General features: G+C 47.6%; 1 protein-coding gene across 2 annotated transcripts in view; it reads right to left on the bottom strand.

The window, feature by feature from the left end:
- Window positions 1-22,363, bottom strand: part of LOC135900506 (transient receptor potential cation channel subfamily M member-like 2) — a 382,962-nt gene that overhangs the window by 142,727 nt on the left and 217,872 nt on the right. For both annotated transcript variants that reach the window (XM_070536288.1, XM_070536289.1), the window contains one exon: window positions 3,760-3,934. In XM_070536288.1, coding sequence (XP_070392389.1) covers window positions 3,760-3,934 — 175 coding nt within the window. The remainder of the gene's footprint in view (window positions 1-3,759; window positions 3,935-22,363) is intronic.

Below are 22,363 nucleotides of genomic sequence, written 5' to 3'. Positions count from 1 at the left end.
CCTGCTTCCTCTGAACTGCTGCCCCTAATTTACTCAGCTTCATCAGAGCAGAAAAAAACGACCCTCACACCATACTTGGCCCCAATCCTCTTAAACAATGTGACAACGCGTGCTCACAAGCATGACAACTTTTTTCCCGGCAACATTATCTTTAGGCTGTTCCGAACATTTCAACGCTTTTATAATCTTATTAACACCAGCCATAATTACAGAATCTGGAAAACTGGCATCTCTGCATCTCTGGGCTTGGACCATCAGGCTACAGGACATTCGATGAGTACTCGATTTTTTGACAGCCATACGAATACATCCTGTTACAATTGCGAATTTAACAAGCTTAGAGTGACAAGACGCGTAGTCTACAATACGTTTTTCACTCCTGGGAGCGTATCGCCAGCATACATGGTTAGACAAAAAGGTCAAATTCAGATCTAAGAACTGCAGGACGTTCCTCTGTGGGATCTCATGTGTGAATCTCAATTCAGACCCATGCTTAGAACAAACATCGAGTAAATCATGCACACATTCAGCACCCTTTGACCTAACTAAAATCAGGAAATCATCCACGTGTCAAAAAATTCGCATATACCTTCCATTTAAGTCCTTTTCTACTTTCCTGTCAACATAATTTAGAAAAATGTTACTAACCATTGGGGCAATTTTGGCCCCAATACACACCCCCGACTTTTGCTTGAAAACTTTATCTTCCCACATTACATAGGTATTCTCTAAATAAAAGGATAAAAGTTTTATGAAAGACCCAGTCGAAATGCCACAATTACTAAAGGACGCAGAGCGTCCTTTGCTTGAAATTTTCTTCTCGGAAAAAGCACATAAGCCCAGCGCTCCTTTTCGAGCAATAGTCTCTGAACGGCAAACTTGGCAATTAGTGGTATCATCTTAGCTCAGAAAGCATATGTCAGCACTTTCCGTGGCTGACCCGTTTGTTGCGCCTAATTCGGAGGCAGTTGTAAAGTTTCTCTTGAAGGAGAATCCGGCTTCGTGCTTTGGTTTTAGCATGAATGTGGTCGATTTATTCTATTCTCTTCCCCATAATCAACTCCTGCAATGTGTTCAGAATTGCATCTCAGACCAAAACGATGAGTGCGCATTCCAAAATAATTGTGGCATTAGGAGTGGGTCTTTCATAGAGCTTTTATCCTTTTATTTAGAGAATACCTATGTAATGTGGGAAGATAATGTTTTCAAGCAAAAGTCGGGGGTGTGTATTGGTGTGATCCCACAAAGTCTCCGGTCCAGGGTCCTGCAGTTGCTGCACGCGGGTCATCATGGCGTAGAAAAGACCAAGATGGCAGCCCGGTTCCATGTTAGGTGGCCTGGCCTCGACCAGGACATCGCTCACTTGGTGCAGAGCTGCCAAATCTGCCAGGAGCCTCGCGTCATGTGGAAAGCACCCCCTGGCAGTTCCCACAGAGACCCTGATCCCGGCTTCATGTGGATTTGGGGGGACCCTTCAAGGGCCATTACTTCCTGGTGGTGGTGGACGCCTTTCTGAAGTGGGTGGAGGTTCTGCCTGTCACCACTTCATCGGCAGGCGTGACCATTGCAGCGCTACGACAGGTCGTCGCCACCCAGGAGTTGCCGGATGTCATCGCGTCCAACAATGGTCCTGCTTTCGCCAGCGCAGAGTACCTGGCCTGGCTGACGAAAAATGGAATCCGCCGGATGATGGTTCCACGGTACCACCCTGTTTCAAATGGTGCAGCCGAGCGGGTGGCGAAAACCATCAAAGACAAGCTCAAGAAGAGCCAGACTGGAGATTTCCGGACGCAGATTTTCCCGGATACTCTTTCTTACCGGACCACGCCCCACGATGTCACTGGCCGTGCCCCCTGCTCGTTCACATTGGTCAAGACACCCGCGGACGTCTTGCATCCGGACCTCCGATCCACAGTGCTTTTGAAGCAGCTGAAGCAGAAGCTGGCTGCTGACCAAGGATGCCGTCCCGGGCCTTTGCCAGAGTCGGGCGCTCCAGTTTTCGCCAGGAACTTCTGTCCTGGCCCACCCTGGTCTGCCGGACAGGTGGTGTCTCCTGCCAGTGCCTCATCGCTGCTCTCACGCATGCCAGACGGGGCCATGTGGCACAGACACGCTGACCATGTCAGGCCTCGCCTCGGGACCTGGCCAGCACCATCGACTGCCATTTCTGAGTTCCAGCCCGCAGGAGGACTAGCGGCAGCTCCTGTCGCTCCCAGCAGAGCACCACCCACCTCGGAGGCGGCAACCATAGCCAGTGGTGCGGCACCCGGTGGACCGGGGTCGAGCCCAGCACCACTCATGAGGCCGACCACTACAGACCCTCTTGAAGGAACGAGGCTGGCTCAGGCATCACCCGGCGTGGCCACACCCGACCCATCAACACCGGTGCCCAGGCGGAATGCTCGACGGCGGAGGCCACCGGACAGTTACTCGCCTGGATAGCAGGCACCGTCGACCCAGCTAGGGTGGAGGCAGAGCCTCATATTTTGAACATTGACGTTTGTTTTTTATTTACGAAACAAACTGCGGGTAAGGGGGTGTAGCAAAGATGTGACGCTCCCCAGGCATAATGTTCGTTCGCCGCCAGGCTCGGTGGCCTGCTAAAGCTCGGCAGGCAACATTGGTCACTACACCACAATAAACACCGACGAGCACGGCTGCTCGTCGTGTTACAAAAAAATTACTGAATTTGTTTTTGTCGTATTTGGGTCATTTGGCGCCAGAGAAGTTTTCATAACTGGCTATGTGGAGCCTTTGGTGAAAAAACAATTGCGGGTTTTATGTGCCAAAGCCACCCAGTTCGATATCGAGCCCTCCAATTTCCAACGGGCATTAAGGCTCTTTCCAAATGAGAATCATGCAAAAGGTAATGTCAACATTTACGAGAGAATTGTGCCATTTTATGATAACCTTAAAAATGCAAGAGGGATGCGTGGAGCTTCATTTAAATTCTACGAACTATGCTTTTTGAGTACCGTGCGTATTTAGAAAAGAGCCCAACACTTTAAGGAATAGGAGCCTAGCGACCTTTGTCAAGCAAAATGAACACTGAGACTTTCCAATTTAGCAACACCGTCTTGAATAAATGAGCCTGTGTTAACAACAAAAACAGCTACTTATGACTTGGGTTCCCCGTCTTCAGTATATGCCAATAAACACTCAAATAAAACCCTTTGGGCCGTTATTTGTGAATCCGTGAAAACGGAAAGTACTCAATTACCTGACCTTGAATTCCCTTAAAATTTCTTGCCCTGTTCTCTTCCCTTACTTTTCTCAACGGTTTCCAAGTATTTAGGACAGATGTGTGTTTGGTGGGACAAGGAAGAAAGGCAGACAAGGAAGTATCCAGGAGAAGCTCGCCGCAAACCCCTCTACTGTTTCAACTTGAGAGGTGGTAAGAGTAGAACTTGTAGGAAAATAAATACAGAAATTTCCGGAACCCTACTTATACTCTCGCTCAGGAACACGGTTCTGCCCAGCACCAGTGATCAGGCTTGCACCTCACCTGAAGTATGGAATAGAGGTTCAGATAATGCAATCAAATGAGAACATTTATTCTTTCTAATGCCAGCAATTAACTTAGTTATCGTTGCAGCTTAATCGATCAATTGAAAATGTCAAGTACAATTTTTATTCATTTGCGTATCGAATAACACAAAAAGTTTGATCTCAATTGCAAAACCACACCTATTGCCAGCCTGACATGCATACGCATTTGATAACATTGGTTAGAACAAACAAAAACAAGGAAACACTTACCTGGTAGGTCAACAATCGGCGTGAGAAAGAATGCAAAAAAGGCTTTGTGAAAAATCCTTCGCAGCAGCTCTATAGTAAGAGGGTAATCTGGGTATAATATTGCATGAGTGACAATCCCTCCGCATATTACTACCAAGAGACCCATGCGCATGAAGCTTGTAAAGTCACGAACAACCTGGAAGAAATATACATGGGCTCGGTTCTGTGTGGCTTCCGTAAGACACCTACAGACCCATCCCATTAGGTGCAATAATACATTCAAGAGCATTAGATTTGAAAAAAAATTATCTTTGCTAGATTTTAAGTTTGCGCACGCCTTTGGCTTGAATATCATGCCGGTCTCACACGAACACTTCTGGTGGCGATCACACCCGATTTGGATTGAGCTTGATTCGGATAGATTGTTACTACACAGTCTTTGCAATCGCTATTTCGCGCGATCCGGATCCGGACAATCGTGACCCGTGAATCGCGATAACATCTCTTGATCGCAATTGCAGGCTGTCGTTGGCGCCCCCTAGCGCAGGGTCTTCAAGATGCTAAAAAGAAAAAACGAAGGCAACTAAGGAAAAGTTGAGGAACCTTTTTATGAGCAGTTGTAAGCTGTAAAATTGAAATATTGTCCTACTTCAAAATATTTTCCAAATCTGAATTTGCAGCTAAGGCATTGTGCAGTTCTGTGAGTTGCCGGCGATCAGCAGGCGATCATAATTTCACCCGGATTGCTGAACTGTGTAACAGTGACCACTATTGGTTGCGATCAAGAAATCCGATCCGGAATGACCCCGGCCACGATGAGAAGTGCACGTGTAATATAGGTATTACCTTTTCTCTAAATAGAGCGCATTCAAAACTATCGTTTCAAGGAGGTAGCCCATTGCTTATTTTCCATTAAACAGAAAATTCCAGTTTTATAGGCTTCACGTGACGGTGCCGATCAAAAGCAGGCAACATTTTGATTCCTCAGTGCAACATCATAATCAAAATCATCATCAGCCTGGTTACGCCCACTGCAGGGCAAAGGCCTCTCCCATACTTCTCCAACTACCCCGGTCATGTACTAATTGTGGCCATGTCGTCCCAGCAAACTTCTTCATCCCATCCGCCCACTTAACTTTCGGCCGCCCCCTGCTACGCTTCCCTCTCCTTGGAATCCAGTCTGTAACCCTCAATGGCCATCGTTTATCTTCCCTTCTCAATAAACCTCTTGCCAATGCCCATTTAGTTTTCTTGATTTCAACTAAGCTGTCAATAATTCGCGTTTGTTCCCTCATCCAATCTGCTCTTTTCTTGTCCCTTAACGTTATACCCATCATTCGTCTTTCCATATCTCGTTGCGCCATCAATTTAAGTAGAACCCTTTTCGTAAGCCTCCAGGTTTCTGCCCCGTACGTGAGTATGATAAGACAGCTGTTATACACTTTCTCTTAAGGGATAATGGCAACTTGCTGTTCATTATCTGAGAACGCCTGCCAACTGCACCCCAACCCATTCTTATTCTTCTGATTATTTCAGTCTCATGATGCAGATCCGCGGTCACTACCTGCCCCAAGTAGATGTATTCCCTTACCAGTTCCAGTGCCTTGCTACCTATCGTAAACTCCTGTTCTCTTCCGAGAGTGTTAAACAGTATTTTAGTTTTCTGCAGATTAATTTTTAGACGCACCCTTCTGCTTTGCCTCTCCCGATCAGTGAGCATGCATTGCAGTTGGTCCCCTGATTCACTAAGCAAGACAATACCATCAGCGAATCGCAACTTACTACGGTATTCTGCATTAACTCTTATCCCCAATTCTTCGCAATCCAGCTCTCTGAATACCTCCTGTAAACACGCTGTGAATAGAATTGGAGAGATCGTATCTCCCTGCCTGACTCTTTTGTTTATTAAGATTTTGTTGCTTTCTTTATGGAGGACTACGGTGGCTGTGGAGCCGCTATAGATATCTTTCACTCTGTTTCCATACGGCTCGTCTACACCCTGATTCCGTAATGCATCCATGACTGCCGAGGTTTCGACTGAATGAAACGCTTTCTCGTAATCAATGAAAGCTATATATGACGGTTGGTTATATTCCGCACATTTCACTATCACCTCATTGATAGTGTGAATAAGGTCGATTGTTGAGTAATAATATATGGGGTTTTACGTGCCAAAACCTCTTTCTGATTATGAGGCACGCCGTAGTGGGGGACTCCGGAAATTTTGACCACCTGGGGTTCTTTAACGTGCACCTAAATCTAAGTACACGGGGATTGTTGAGTAGCCTTTACGGAGTCCTGCCTGGTCCTTTGGTTGAGAAAAGTCTAAGGTGTTTTCGATTCTATTTGCGATTACCTTAGTAAATACTTTGTAAGCAACGGAGAGTAAGCTGATCGTTCTACAATTTTTGAGTTCTTTGGCGTCCCCTTTCTAATGTATTAGGATTAGGTTAGCGTTCTTCCAAGATCCCGGTACGCTCGGACTCATCAGGTATTGCGTATACAGGGTGGCCAGTTTTTCTAGAACAATCCGCTCAGCTTCCTTCAACAAATTTGCTGTTACCTGATCCTGTCTAGCCGCCTCCCCCTTTTTATAGCTCCCAAGATTTTACTTACTTCTTCCGGCGGCACTTGTGGGATTTCAAATTCCTCTAGACTATTCTCTCTACCATTATCGTCGTGGCTGCCACTGGTACTGTATAAATCTCTATGAAACTCCTCAGCCACTTAAACTATCTCATCCATATTAGTAAAGATATTGCCGGCTTTGTGTCTTGACGCTTACATCTGATTCTTGCCAATTCCTAGTTTTTTCTTCACTGATTTTAGGCTTCCTGTCTTACGCTTGTTGATTAACTTCGAAAGTTCTGCCAGTTCCATTCTAGCTGTAAGGTTAGAGGCTTTCATGCATTGGCATTTCTTGATGAGATATTTCGTCCCCTGCCATAGCTTACTGGTATCCTGTCTATCGGAGTCACCACCGCGTTCTATTGGACACTCCTTAATGATGCCCATAAGATTGTTGTTCATTGTTTCAACACTAAGGTCATCGTCCTGAGTAAAGCCTGTTCTGTAGCTTGATCTAGAATTCTTCTATTTTTCCCTCTTACTGCTAACTCATTGATCGGCTTCTTATGTACCAGTATCTTCCATTCTCTCCTGAAGTATAGGGTAACTAGAGTTCCTACCCTCCTATGGTCACTGCAGTGCACCTTGCCGAGCACCTCCACATCTTGTGTGATGCCAGGGTTAGTTCAGAGTATAACGTCTATTTCATTTCTACTCTCGCCATTCAGGCTCCTCCACATCCATTTTCAGCTATCCCGCTTGCGGAAGAATGTACTCATTTGCCGAATACTATTCTGTTCTGCAAGCTCTACATATAACTCTCCCCTGCTATTCCTAGAGCCTATGCCATATTTCCCCACTGACTTGCCTCCAGCCTGCTTCTTGGCTACCCTGGCATTGAAGTCGCCCATCAGTATAGTGTATTTTGTTTTGACTTTACATATCGCCGATTACACGTCTTCATAGAAGCTTTCGACTTCCTGGTCTGACTGGTTGTAGGGGCGTATACGTGCTCGACCTTCAATTTGTACCTCTTATTGAATTTCACGACGAGACCTGCCACCCTCTGGTTAATGCTATATAATTCCTGCATGTTACCAGCTATATCCTTATTAATCAGGAATCCGATTCCTAGTTCTCGTCTCTCCACTAAGCCCTGGTAGCAGAGGACGTGCATGCTTTTTAGCACTGTATATGCTTCATTTGTCCTCCTAACTTCACTGAGCCCTATTATATGCCATATACTGCCCTCTAATTCCTCCAATAGCACTGCTAGACTGGCCTCATAGATAACGTTCTAGCGTTAAACGTTGCCAGGTTCCGATTACAATGGCGGCCTGTCCGGGTCTAGGGATTCTTCGCACCCACTGCTGCGTCAAAAGTGTGACCGCCGCCGTGGTCAGTTGCTTCGCAGCTGCAGGGGACCGAGGGCTGGGGTTTGTTGTTTTTGTGTAGGGCGTTGTGGCCAAGTACTGCACCAGGGTGGCCAATTCTGCTCTGGTGAGGGAGTGCGTTACCGGCTCTGGTCACCGGGATCAGGCTGCACTCCAGGCTGGTTTATGCAATTTTATCAACACGCGGATTTCTTTTTGTGATCCGGTGGAAACTTTTGCGGCACCGGTATACGAACCATTGTCCTCTAGCAGGTGAGGCCGATGCTCTACCTCTACCCCACCGCTGCAGTGGAACGTTCTTCGACAGACAGGCGATGAACTTTATTTACATTCTTCCAGAAATAAATAAAATATTCAGGAATTATTTTAGTGGAAAGTTTCACCACAAAGCAAGACAGACAATGCTGTTGGCAGAGCATGTAGTGAACTTGTTTTCAAAAACGTAGCTTTCACTGTGTCAACATAATTCCATCCCTTTAGCATACACTACGTTAGAGCGTTTAAAGATGGAGCATGCGTCGTTAGCTTGGTATCATCTACAAGTACATCTGATTAACCATATTATTGCGGAAGGATTAAGCAAGAGAGCAAGAAGATCGCGATACGCTGCCTGCTGCGTGTTGTTGGTCAGCCAGCTTCACTACTCTGATTCATCTTGTATATACTGTACATACAGTCTTTCTATACTCCCAATATCCCACTAACAAATTGGTGGGAGGTGTGGGATATCACGGCTGGAAACAAAGCTCCGTATTAGACGTCGCATCACCGTCCGCACCATGAATGACGGTGAACACGCGGGATCAACGTCATTGCCGCCTCCAACGTCACCGTCGCCAGCTACACCGCTGTCACCCTCGGCTGTGGTTTTGCAACCCAAGGATCCTGGATCTTTCTGCGGCACTGATGGCGTCAGAGTTGAAGAGTGAGTGGGTATGGACGAACGCGTGAGTTGGATCACCAGATGGGACCCTATGCTTATTCTAGCTAACCTGTTGTTCTACCTATCAGGCGTGGAAAAGGTATGGTACGAAAACCACGAAGACGAGCTAACCAGCTGGCACCAATGCAAAGAGAAGTTGACAGAGTTCTCTGGCAAACCAGCTGGCCGTAAAATTGCTGCAAAGCCCGGAACTGCCCTCCCCTGCCCAATCTCCACGGAGTGCTATATCTCCCACATCCAGGACGTGCTGCTACTTTGTTGGAAATCTGATCACGGCATGGCACAACCTGAGAAGGTCGGGCACGTGCTTAGGGGCATTGCTGACGATGCCTTTAATCTGCTCATGTGCAAAAGCTGCTCTACTGTTGGTGCTATTGTCAAGAGGTGTCATAGTTCAATTAATTATACTGTCGGACAGCAGATCACGTAGCAAGAGGACCCAGAGCTTCGGTAACACAGGCACAAGGCTTTGAATCACACGTTCTCGTCGTCTTTCTCAAAGCAGTGCCTGCTACCCGTTCTTCTCCAGCACAATTACCTCCCCGGAGAACAGGAGCCATCTCGGTGACCTACGGGCAAGATAATACAGGTGAATCAAAGTACGGCTTGAGCCGTTGAACGTGCACGACTTCGCGCCCTCGGCGGTGCTTATCGGAAGGCGGCTCAAAGGGTTCTACCAAATAGTTCACAGGAGACGTTTGACTGATGACACGGTAGGGACCCTGGTACTTGGAAACAAGCTTGGGTGAAAGTCCAGGGCTGGTAGCGGGAACCCAAAGCCAGACTAGTGAGTCAGGGGAATAGGATGCCAGAGTGGAGGGAATATCCCCAAAGTGCTTCTGTCGCTGCTGATCTTCCGAAGTAAATGTGCGGGCGAGCTTTCGGCACTCTTCCGTGTGTGCAGCAGCTTCGGACAGCGTAGTAGCCTCCGTTGTGTCAGGGTGATACGGAAGGATGGTGTCCATTGTGCAGGAAGGCTCGCGTCCTTAAAGAAAGAACGGGGAAAATCCTGTAGTGGTCTGCCTGGCGCTATTATAAGCGTACGTCACGAAGGGTAGAATTCGGTCCCAATTGGTTTGGTCAAATGCGACGCACATGGCTAACATACCGCCAAGAGTGCGGTTAAAGTGCTCAGTCATGCCTATAGTTTGCGGGTGGTATGCAGCAGTATTACGGTGAATTACGTTGCATTCCTTGAGCAGGGCTTCTATAACATCAGACAGAAAGACGCGGCCTCTGTCGCTCAGCAACTCTCTTGGGGCTCCATGACGAAGTATGATGTTACACAGAAGGAACCCGGCAACATCTCACGCAGATGCGTTGGGCTGAGGCGAAGCTTCGGCGTAGCGTGTGAGATGGTCTATCGCCACTACCACCCAGCGGTTTCCATCTGAAGTACTCGGAAGGGGCCCATAAAGATAAACTCCGACCCTGTCAAAGGCCCGTCCTGGATAAGGCAATGGTTGCAGTGGAGCAGCTAAGGCATGAGGGGTATTCTTGCGGTGTTGGCAGGCGAGGCAGGAGCGGACATATTGGCGGACGAATCGGTACATCCCGCGCCAGTAATAACGAATTCGCAGGCGCGCGTATGTTTTTAGTGCTCCTGCATGTGCGCATTGCGCGTCATCGTGAAACGCTGCACATATGTCTGAACGTAGATGCCGGGAACCACGAGTAACTTTTGCGCCCGTCCGATAGGTAGTTACGGCGGTACAGGAGCCCGTCACGAACAGCGAAGTGGTGTGCTTGGCGACGCAATGCAAGGCCAGTAGGAGGCGCTGATGGGTCTGACAGAAACGCCAGCATAGCAACAATCCATGGGTCCTTCTGCTGCTCCGAAAGCATATCCGTGGCGGTGAGGGAGGACTCGCATAATCGTACTTTCTGATAACTGGGCTGGCCTGACACTGGGGAGCGATACAATTAAGGCATGCGCGTCCGAATGTTTACGGCCTGAGCGGTACAGCACTCGAATATCATACTCTTGGAGGCAAAGCGCCCATCGAGCGACGTGACCTGAAGGATCTTTCAAGGACGACAGCCAGCAGAGTGCATGGTGGTCTGTGATAACGTCGAACGGGCGGCCGTAGAGGTAGGGACAAAACATAGTTGTGGTCCACGTGATAGCCAGGCATTCTTTTTCTGTAACGGAATAGTTAGCTTCTGCTTTAGTGAGTGCGCGGCTAGCGAAGGCAACAACGTATTCATCGAAGCAAGTCTTTCGTTGTGCAAGAACAGCGCCCATGCCGATGCCACTGGCATTTCCGTCACTGCGCTGGGGCCAAAATGTCGAAGTATGGTGAGGTTAGAAGACGGCGCAGCGTCGTGAATGCGGCATCGCGAAGTGGCGGCCAAGCCAAGAGGTCGTGGTCACGACGCGAGAAGCTGTTTCAAAGGTGCTATAATGGTGGCGAAGTTGCGGATGAAACGACGAAAATAGATGCATGATCCGATGAAGCTGCGAAGTTCTTTTGTGGTCTTAGGTCGTAGAAATTCGGCGACGGCTTGGAGTTTGGTTAGATCTGATAGCACACCATCTTTCGAAACAACGTGGCCAAGGATGACTAGCTGTCGGGCGACGAAGCGACACTTCTTCAAGTTGAGCTGGAGTCCAGCTTCGGCAAGGCAAGTGAGCACGCGTTTGAGTCAGAACAGGTGAGAAGGAAAGTCCGCGGAAAAGATGACAATGTCATCGAGATAACGAAGGCATGTCTGCCATTTGAGGCCCCGGAGGATGTTATCCATCATTCTTTCAAAAGTTGCAGGTGCATTACAGAGGCCAAAGGACATCACGGTAAATTCATATAGGCCGTCAGGGGTAACAAATGCTGTTTTCGGACGGTTTGCATCAGCCACCGGGACCTGCGAATAACCGGATCGTAAGACTAAGGACGAAAAGAATTCAGCGCCTTGGAGGCAGTCCAGTGGGTCGTCGATACGGGGAAGAGGGTAGACATCTTTCCGGGTTATCTTGTTGAGTCGTCCATAGTCCACACAAAAACGAATTGTCCCATCTTTCTTTTTGACCAGCACTACCGGAGAAGCCCAAGGACTGTGCGATGTCTGTATCACGCCGCGTCGGAGCATGTCTCCTACGTGCTCATCGATGACACGGCGCTCCGTCGCGGACACACGGTATGGACGTTGGCACAGCGGCGCGCAGGCTGCCGGTGTTGATATGATAAACGACTGTGGAGGTACGGCCTAAACATTGTTTTTGGAGGTCGAAAGAAGTTCGAAATTGGTTACGGAGGTCGAGGACCTACGTGCGCTGACTCGGAGCGAGGTTTCGATCGATAGACGGAGCAAACTGCTGGTCACATGCAGGCGGAGGCGCAGAAACAGGGAGAGTCATGGAGTCAACGTGAAGCGAAGTCGAGTCATCAGGCACATAGTAGACAGAGCTCATGTCGAATTCATCTGCAAAACTGAGGCACTCGCCATGATGTAAGCTTGATGGACACGAAAACGGATTCGATCCGTAGAGTGCGCTGGAGCCCTGGCGAAAGGGAAGGAGGGCAAAGGGAAGCAAGAAGGGATGACGGCGTGCAGCAAGCTGAGATGGCGTGAAAAGAACTGTGGAATCGTAGAAAGCAGAACAGAAAACGGGTACAAGGGCGGAAGAGAAAGGAGGGATATCAGTGGCGGTGGCGACGAACACTCGAGCAGAAGGTGGAGGCAAATCTTCAGAAAGCCTGCGGCAAAATGGAGTCAGCGCAAGTTCTGCACGGGCGCAATCAATAATAGCGCGATGAGATGAGAGCAAGTCCGATCCTAGAATGATGGCATGAGAGCAGCGGGGAAGAACAACAAATTCAATGTAGTATAAACTGTCTTGTATGGCGACACGAACGGTACATGTTCTTAAGGGCTCAATTGGCTCAGTGCTTGCTGTGCATAGCGAAATGGCAGAAAACGGCGTCGCGATTTTTCGGAGCGTATGGTGAAGCACGTGAACGGCGATACCTTCGGCGAAAATTTCAGTGGCGTTCGTAAGGAATAAACGAGGGCTTGAGAAGTTCGAAGAGATCACAGTTCTTGCCTCCGGAACTGCGCCTTTTAGTTTTCCTCCACAGCTGGAGGGCGGCGGACGATGGGAGACAGGGAACGTCGACGGGGACATGGAGACCGACGAGTGTTGAATCTTTGGGTAGCAGGAGATGAAGGAGTGAAGTGCGGAACTGGTGGTGAATAGCGGGACTGGGAGTCAGGAGCATCCCCTCGAAGTCTCGCAGCATCGGCAGGATACCAATCTCGCCGGCGGCAGAACCGTGTCACGTGGCCAGCAAAGCCACACCCGAAGCAAATCGGCCGATTGTCTTGGGTACGCCACGGATTATCAGCAGCGGGCCTAGGTAGCGGTGCACTGGCCGGAGCTGGGTGTAGGGGCTGTGGAGGCGTGCAGAAGCCGCTTCTGGGCAAGTAGTTCGCCGCTGCAGAAGGCGAGGCGTAGAAGCCGCTTGTGGGTGTGTAATGCGCAACTTCAGGCGGAGGTCTTGGCCTTGAGACGACGGCAGCGTACGTGAGCGGAGCCGTCGCTGAAGGTGGCTGATTAGCGACAGGTAGCGCGTCGCTGACTTGTTCATGGATGACGCGTCGCAGTTCCGGGGACAAAGAAGACGCAGACGATTTGGTAGCAGGCAGCAGTGACAGTTGGTGCGCCACTTCTTCGCGAATGAATTGTTTGATTTGGTCGAGGAAAGAAGAGTGCGCGGGAGCTGCACTGGAACTGTCAGAGGCGGAAACCGCCTCTAAAGGAGGCGGTTTCTAAAATCAAAAAAAGTATTGCAGTAATATCTGACAAGTATGCTGAACTGCTGAAACGTCTTGCTGTACAAGAAAGCGACACAAAGAATGTGAAAGCAAGGGTAGAGAAGCTTGAGCAAAAGTCCCGATGTAGCGAGACGGAGACTGAAAACCTGGTCACTGAAATCAATGAACTTGAATGGAGAAACCGTCGGGTAAACTTGGAATTTCATGGAATTCAGGTTACTCCGAACGAAGACTTGTTGATGAAAGTGAACAGCGTGGCAGGTTTGTTAGAAATCCCGGAATTGAGCAAACTGGACGTTGATGCTATTCATCGCCTTCCGGCGAAAGCAGGCAAGGTCCCAGGAATAATCGTTCGATATGCCCGACAAGCCACTAGGGATAAATGATTGGAAAATAGGCGGAAACTTAGAGACAATGAGAGCAGTGTTTTTACGCTAGAAAATATGACAACCCGATTGGGCAACTGTTTCTAACAGCAAAAGAGTGGGCAAAGAAAAAGGGCTACAAATACGTCTGGTTCATAAATGGCAAGATTTATCTGCGTAAGGCAAACGGCGATTCTTCTGTCATCGTGCGCAGTGAACGTGACCTTCCGGCATGATTTATATGAACAGTCAATCTTGATCATAATGCTTGTTTTAATATTATATGTGGGGATCAACACGTCACAACTTTCTCTTGCCACATGAAGTGAATGCTGTCGTCTCGGGCTATCAAATAAGCGCTTTGAAATGCCTTCACATGAATGTTCGTTCCCTTTGTAAGAAGGAAGATTCTACGAGCATTTTATTTCGAGTTGTTCATTTAAGTTTGATGTGATAATCCTCACTGAAACGTGGTGTAAAAATGACCGTGGTCACTTCGGGTTACACCTTACCAGTCGTTCTCCTTAAATCACTGAAATCATCGTGGCGGTGGCGTAATGATGCTACTAAAGGAAGGGATAAAATGTGAACTGCTTTCTCGTTTCTGTGTTTCTTGCTGTGATTACGAGGTTTTGACTGCGAAAGTGAACAATTCAGTTTTCTCTGTATGCTATCGCCCGCCCGATGGAAATGTTCAAAACTTTTTTGCATTCTACGAAGAGTTCTTATCCTTTATTTTTGAGGCTGGTTACTTTGTTCTATCTACTGGCGACTTTATTATTCATTTGTTAGGAGATTCAGCAGCCCGAACCACTATGAATACGCTCATTACTTCAAAAGGGTGCTCAAACAAAATCAATTTGCCTACTAGGATCACAGAGCATAGCGAAACATTGTTAGACCTAATTATTACTAACTCAGTCAGTGAGAATAACATTGCGGGTGTGATGACCTGCGACTTGAGTGACCACCTTCCTACCTTTATAATATTAGATAGACACAATCATCATAGTAAAAAAACAATTTATAAATGTTCAAATAATAAATCCTACTCGCCTAGATGCCTTCAGGAATGACGTGCTAAATTCTGATTTCGAATATCTTCTTGCGTATAATTGCGCTGACAAGGCGTATAACATGTTCGTTCATCACATCGCTGAAATGTATAAACGGCACTTTCCGCTTAAGCAACTGAAACTTGGTAGGAAAATACGCAAGTCTTGGATCACGCCAGAGCTCATTAAAAAGATCAATGAGAAGAATACTATGTACCATCAGTTTATAAAAACTAAACATCCCCCAAAACTCAAGGAGTTTAAGATGTATCAAAATCAGCTAAATAAAGAAATAAAGCTAAGCAGACAAAACTATTTTCATCGGAACTTGACGCCTGCTTCTCGTAAGGCTCATCTTTTGTGGAAAAAGTTGAACACTGTTTTAAATCGCAGTAACTCGCCCCCCAAACAGATAAACTTAAGATTGGTGAAGTAGAGATATCCGGTCGCGCCCTGGCAAATTAATTTAATAACTATTTTGTGCAGTGTGGTGATTATTTTCCAGTGTCTGAATTTTCAAGATTCCTGCCCCCTACTAACCACTCTACTTTCTTTCTTGAGGCCGTTAGCGAAGAACAAGTTCGGTCTGGTGTTATATCTCTTCAAAACAGCTGTAGTTGTGACGTTAAAGGTATGCAAATTCGACCTCTTAAACATAATATGGACCTTATCGCACCCATTTTTACCCATATATTTAACCTTTGTTTTTCATGTGTCGTTTTCTCACAAAAAATGCAGGTGGCTAAGGTTACGGTATTGTTCCAGAAAGGTGATAGAAATGACATCAATAATTATCGCCCTATCTCAGTGTTGCCAATATTTTTAAAGGGTTTACAAAAGAATATTCATGAGCGCCTTTCAATTTTTTTTCAGAAATATGACCTTTTAATCTCAGCTCAATTTGGGTTTAGAAAGCATAGGTCTACGGAACTAGTCTTGACAGAACAAAAAGAGTTTATTTTATCACAGTTTTCAAGTAAGATGGTTGTGCTGGGCCTGTACATTGACTTCGCGGAAGCATTCGACTGCATTGTTCATTCCATTATATTCAAAAAACTTGAATTGTATGGAGCGCGTGGCCATTGCTAGAATCTTATAAAATGTTACCTTGGCTATCGGCGGCAGTATGTTCAAATAGGTGAGCACTGTTCCGACCAAAAACCGATTGCAAGAGGAGTGCCTCAAGGCAGCATTCTTGGTCCTTTTCTTTTTAATATCTATATAAATGATCTGGTAAATACATGCGCTGAAGCCAAATATATATTGTACGCCGACGATGCCAGCATGTTTTTTTCTGCTACAGACTGTGAACAAATCAGCTACATAGCAAACTCCGCTCTTGTAAAACTTCTGGAATGGTCTGTAGCAAATCAGTTAGAGGTTAACACCAACAAAACTAAGGCTCTGCTATTTAGACCAAAATCAAAACAGTAAATATGAACGTAGATCTTATCTGCGGCACCAGAAAAACAGAAATAGTAAGTAGTATTAAAATTCTTGGGGTCACGTTTTCGCAAAATATGCTATGGGATATTCATGTACATTCTGTTTGCGCTAAACTGTCAAGTGTCGTAGTTATTTCATACAGATGTAGGTCGATATTACCTTTCAGCGTAAAAAACTGATATGTAATTCTCTTTTTTACTCTCACCTCTCATACTGCTCTTTAATATGGGGATCAACCTTCAAAAAAAGATAATTAGGCTTCTTTTTGATGTCCCCTACAATTCTCATACACATACTCTATTCATTAAAGCAGATATAATGCCTGTCTGGAAATTGTTTAGCTATAGACTATTGGTTCCCTTCAAGGGCGAATTAAAAGAACATCGAAATTTTTTTCGCAACCTAGCCAAGCTAGAAATAAAGCCTACATCCTGTACTGTACCTCAGTCTAATTCCTGGAAGGTGGCCACTCCTCGTGCTAACTATTCTATGGGTAATCTATCGTATAGTTTGCCTAAACTCCTTAATAATCTGAATAAATGTGCAATTGATTTAAGTCGCACTACAGTTCGCGAACTGCGACACGTGATATGTCATGTTTTTGAACAATTTTAATATTTGACTTCCTTGTGATACATAAAATCGAATCAATTTTGAGTTTGTCCCTTGTTAGAATCCTGTATGTTTCATGTATGCTCCTGTAATGCCTTGTAGAGGGGACCATGGGCTCTAGTCAAGCTCTTCAGCAACTTTTACCCATGGCCCCTCCATCGTTTTGATGGATATAAAGCCTATTATTATTATTATTATTATTATTATTATTATTATTATTATTATTATTATTATTATTATTATTATTATTATTATTATTAAAGACGAAACAATGTCGTCTGGCGTGGCAGCTCGGCACGTGGTAAGGCGTTGTTTGCAGAGCTCATCGTAGCTCTGGCACAGTGTAATGACCTCGTCAATCGTTTGAGGATTTTTCGACAAGAGCATTTGGAAGGAGTCATCCTCTATGTCCTTCATGACATTCTTGATCTTTGCAGAGTCGGGCGTGGACGGATTAATGCGCCGGCAAACGCCAACTACGCCTTCAATGTAGCTGGTTAAGTTTTCACCCTTTTGCTGAGCGCGACCACGCAAGCGTTGTTCTGCGCGAAGCTCGCGCACAGCAGGGCGATAGAAGACTTCTTTGAAACAATGTGTAATGGAATGCAATGGAAAACTTTATTGACTCTTTTAAGGTTTTCGAAGCTTGGGTCCTTTTCAGCCATAGATGGGCCCCTAGTCCAGGGGCTCCACTGAGCCGGGCCGCCTCGCACGCGTGAGCTATTAGAGCTCTTTGAGCCCCTAGCTCGCGGCTGGTGAGCCAGCTCTCCCATTGCTCCGCACTTGGTATTTTGTGGTTGTGGAATGCCTGGTTTCTTGTACACTCCTGTAATGCACTATGTACCTGCACTATGTGCTGTACTATGTAGTGTGGTAGAATGTTGGTTTAGCTCCACACCACGGACAGGTTGCGCTATACTACGTGGGGAGCATCCTACTTAGTATGTGTAAGTTTGTGAAGGAGCCCGTTTGCAGTCTCCGCCATCCTGCGGCCTCCTCCTTTGTTAATGCTTTATGCGGTGGGGGACATTGATATCTTAGCCTCTTATAGAGGTTTAATAGCTCTGAATAGCTGTTCCCGCAGTTGATCTGTGGCCCCTCTGGGGTGGTTGACGTTCCTGCTCGGCTGGCCATCCCTCGAGCTAGGCTGTCTGCGCCTTCGTTGCCCCTGATCCCTACGTGGCTTGGTATGCAGATAATGTTATGTGTGGGTTGTCCCTAAGCGATTGGAACTCTGCTGAGGATCTTGAGCACCGTGTTACTAATTCTGCCTCTTATATAGCTCCGGCACGCCTCTTGTGAATCTGTTCAAATATTGAGGGATATTCCTGTTCTATAACCTTCTTCCGCTGCCAGTGCGACAGCAATTTCCTCTGCCTCGGTTACGTTAGCCACCTCGGCCGTGAGTCCTGTGAATCATTCTCCTTGATTATTTACTACTACCGCTGCCGCATTGTTTTTGTGTGCTTGTGAGTATAGGGACGCATCGGTATAGACTGTATTGTCCCGATGTCCCATCTTCTTTTCGTAAAACTCTGCCCTAGCCTGTCTCCTACTCGCATGGAGGTTTGGGTCCATGTTGCGAGGGATAGGTTGTATGCGTAGTTTCTTTCTTAGTAGGTCTGGTATTCTGGCCCTGCTACTTTGTGGTTTTTCTACTTCCCGACCTAGCTTTGTCAGGAGCGCCCTTCTCGTTGTTGTATTGCTGACTCTTCGTACTTGTGCCTTGAGCTGGCATTCCTTTAGTTCTTCAAAAGTGTTGCTGATTCCAAGTTGCATGAGTTGTCGTTGGATGTGTTCCTTGGGAGGTGGAGAGCTGTTTTATACGCTTTCCGGAAGATGCTCTCCACTTGCTTTTTTTCGGTTTTGGGGATTGCATGGTACGGCAGTAAGTAGGTGACCCGGCTGACTATCAGGCTGTTGACCAAAGTGAGTGTGTCCTCCTCTTTCATGCCATATCTCTTGTGTGCCACTCTGCTAATCATTCGGCCAAACTGTCCTGCTGCTTTGTTTAGCAGGCAGATTGTGGGGCTACATTTCCGGCTTCCTTGCAGCCACATGCCGAGGATTCTAATCATCGTTTGTTCCGGGATGTTCTGTCCTTCTAGCCTTACTTCGAGCGGGGCATCAGTGGGGTGTCTGCCCACCCTGAGGAGTTCAGATTTCTCCGTGGAGCATCTGAGGCCTCTTTGCTTTGTGTATTCTTCGATGCAGGCGGCAGCTTCTTGTAGTGCCTCTTGTCTATCCCCTAGTGGGCCTTGAGTAGTCCAGATCGTTATGTCGTCCGCGTACATTGCGTCACTGATTCCTTGGATCTTGCTAAGTTTCTTGGTAAGGTTGACCATTGCTATGTTGAAGAGTACTGGTGAGATTACTGAGCCTGTTATGTTACTGATTACTGAGACTGATTACTGTTATGCGCACTCAGGCGATCGTATGACGAGAGCCAATCCTCCACGTCATGGCCGTCGCTGCCGCTGAAGACCGGAGGATCTCGCTGGCGTAGAGCACCGGAGCAGACGATAGGCGACGCCAGGGGAGGATCGGGCTGCGCGGCGTCCTCAGGCATGGCAGAAACGGTAGGGAGCGTCCGGCTGTGGAGTTCCAGGTTTGGGAAGAGCCTAGCACGTCCACCAAATGTCAAGAGGTGTTATAGTTCAATTGATTAAACAGTCGGATAGCAGAGCACGTAGTGAGAGGACACAGAGCTTCGGTAACCCAGGCACAAGGCTTCCAATCACACGTTGTCGTCATCGTTCTGGAAGCAGTGCCTGCTGCTCGTTCTTCTCCAGTACACTATCAATAAAGAGTGCCCACCATTCGAGCAGGCCAAAAGCCGACGCGTCTTGCAACCTTTCGCCATACTTCCCAATACTGCCACAACAACAGCTTGTGAAGATCTGCCTGCACAGCAGTATGCGTCGACATCAGAGAACGTGGTGCAAATCGTTCGGGGTGAACTGGACGCGACGGCGCCCGCAGCTTTCTGTTCGCGTAGGGCTGATGGTACCCCTTTTTCAGTTCCCGTCGTACAAGACATCGTTCACAAGGAACTTGAAAACAATGGCCTACATTCTGTCTATGCTGTCGCCAACCCCAGAGCCAACGAACACCCTTCTACAATTTTTGATCCAACCCGACGCTTCTCTCCGCGTGATCGCAACCCGACTGAGTGGAGAACTGCGGACCGCCAGCCGATATGTTTCACCTGTCGCCGCATTGGTCATGTCGACCGATACTATCGCAACTCATAGCCCTCAACACCTCGCGAGTCGACCAACCTGAGCCTTTTATATGGAAACTTCCGCAATGTTCCTCCCACCGCCGAGTCTAACAGCACCGACAACTCTGCTAGGAACACGTGGTACAGTAGCTCACCATCGCCGCGGAGACACCAGTCTTGTTCATCGCAAACACGTCGCCCATCTTCCCGTTCACCGCAATCGCGTCGCATTTCCTTCCCTGTGGCTTTTGGCTGCACCTTTTCGGAAAACGAAGAAATGCAGCCATCTGAGGTGGTGCTGCATTGCCTATTACAGAAGGAAATCTGTCTATGCCCACAAAGAGAAGTGTAATTGATGTTAAATTAGACGGAGTACCTGTCCAAGCACTCGCAAACACTGGATCCCACGTTCGGTGATGAGTGCTAGCCCACATAGACGTTCAAAGAAGTTCTTCACCACAGCAGCTGCCCGAGTGCTTCTTGTGGCCGACGGCGGCATGCTGGTGGTTCTTGGAATGTGTACTGCGCGTTTAACTATAGCCCGCCGCCTTATTTCTGTTCTATTTGCTGTGATCGACAACTACCCTCAAGACGTTATCCTCGGATAGGAATATTTATCTCATCATTCCACTCTCACTGATAGTGCAGCCGGTGTTGTTCAGTTCGAACTGTCTCAAGGTGCCAATGCTCCTAGCACCACCCCACCATACTTGCGCTAGCTCCAAGATGTGCGTCTGTGACCTGAAGCAGTCACTTACGCCGCTTTGGCCGCGCAGCCACAGATTCCTGACGGTGCTCGACGTGCTTTTCAACCGAAACGCTGCTTTTCCGCATTCGTTGGTGACGATTACTAATAACAACATTTTTCTTCCGCTTCTGAATTTCAGCCTGTGCCCTCAAGTGCTTCTAGCCCGCATGTTCTTGGCCAGCGCGTCTAATACTTCAGAATTTGACGTTGAAAGTCTGAATGACGAGATTGCTTTCTTAGCACCAATCGCAGCCTACAGCCCTGGTTCACTAACGGATGACTTCGCGAAGATGATTGCACCTAACCTCACCTCTGCACAGGCATTGGACATACGTTTGCTCCTCGAATCGTACCACACAATCTTTGACTTCTGCGTCAGGCCGTTAGGCCCAACATCTGTTGTTCACCACCGTATAAACACTGGACACGCGAATTAAATTCGTCGGCGTCCCTATCGTGTATCGCATGCTCAACATCAAGTCATCCAATAAGAAGTGGACTTTGCCCCATCAAGGGCTCATCGAGCCATCAGCCAGCCCTTGGGCTTCGCCTATCGTCCTTGTGAAAAGGAAAGATGGTACCTGGCTTATTTGCGTCGATTATCACCACTTAAACAAGATCACGCAAAAAGACGTCTACGCACCACAACGCATCGATGCATCCTTGGACTGCTTGCACGGAGCTAAATACTTCTCGTCCATCGACTATCGATCCGGCTACTGGCAGATTTCAGCTAACGAAATGGACCGCGAGAAGACGGCCTGCATCACGCGAGATGGCTTGTATCAGTTCCAAGTCATGCCATTCAGCCTATGCAATTTTCCTGTGACATTTGAACGTATGATGGACCCTCTTCTGCGTGGCTAGAGATGGACCACCTGTCTCTGTTACATTGAAGACATTATTGTTTTTTCTCCGACGCTCGGCAGCCACCTTACCCGACTCGCTGCCATTGTTGCGATATTTCGTAAAGCCGGGCTTCAACTGAACTCAAAGAAGTGTCAATTCAGGCGTCGCCAGATTACCGTGTGGGACACCTCGTTGATGCATCCGGTGTCCAACCAGATCCAGGAAGAGTTCGCGCCGTACGCAGTTTCCCTGTGCCACATTCTGTTTCTGACGTGCGCTGCTTCGACAGCCTGTGTTCTTACTTTCGTTTCGTCAAAAACTTCGCTTACGTTGCTTGGCCTTTGACAGAGATTCTAAAGAAGAACACGCCTTTCTCATGGGGCCTCGAGCAGGCTCACGCGTTCGCCACTCTCACTGGATTTCTGACCACTCGTCGAATACTTGCCCTCTTTGATCCATCTGCACCAACCGAAGCCCACAATGACGCAAGCGGCCATGGCATCGGCGCTATTCTCGCCCAACAGCAGAATGGCGCCGAGTGCGTGATAGCTTACGAGAGCCGCCTGCTGTCACCTACTGGGAGAAATTACTCCATCATCGAGCGGGACTGCTTGGCTTTAGTTTGGACTGTCGCCACGCTCCGGCCATA

This window comes from Dermacentor albipictus, chromosome 3 (assembly GCF_038994185.2).
Source record: "Dermacentor albipictus isolate Rhodes 1998 colony chromosome 3, USDA_Dalb.pri_finalv2, whole genome shotgun sequence".
Classification (NCBI taxonomy): Eukaryota; Metazoa; Arthropoda; class Arachnida; order Ixodida; family Ixodidae; genus Dermacentor; species Dermacentor albipictus.
This window is presented reverse-complemented; position numbering and strand designations above follow the sequence as displayed.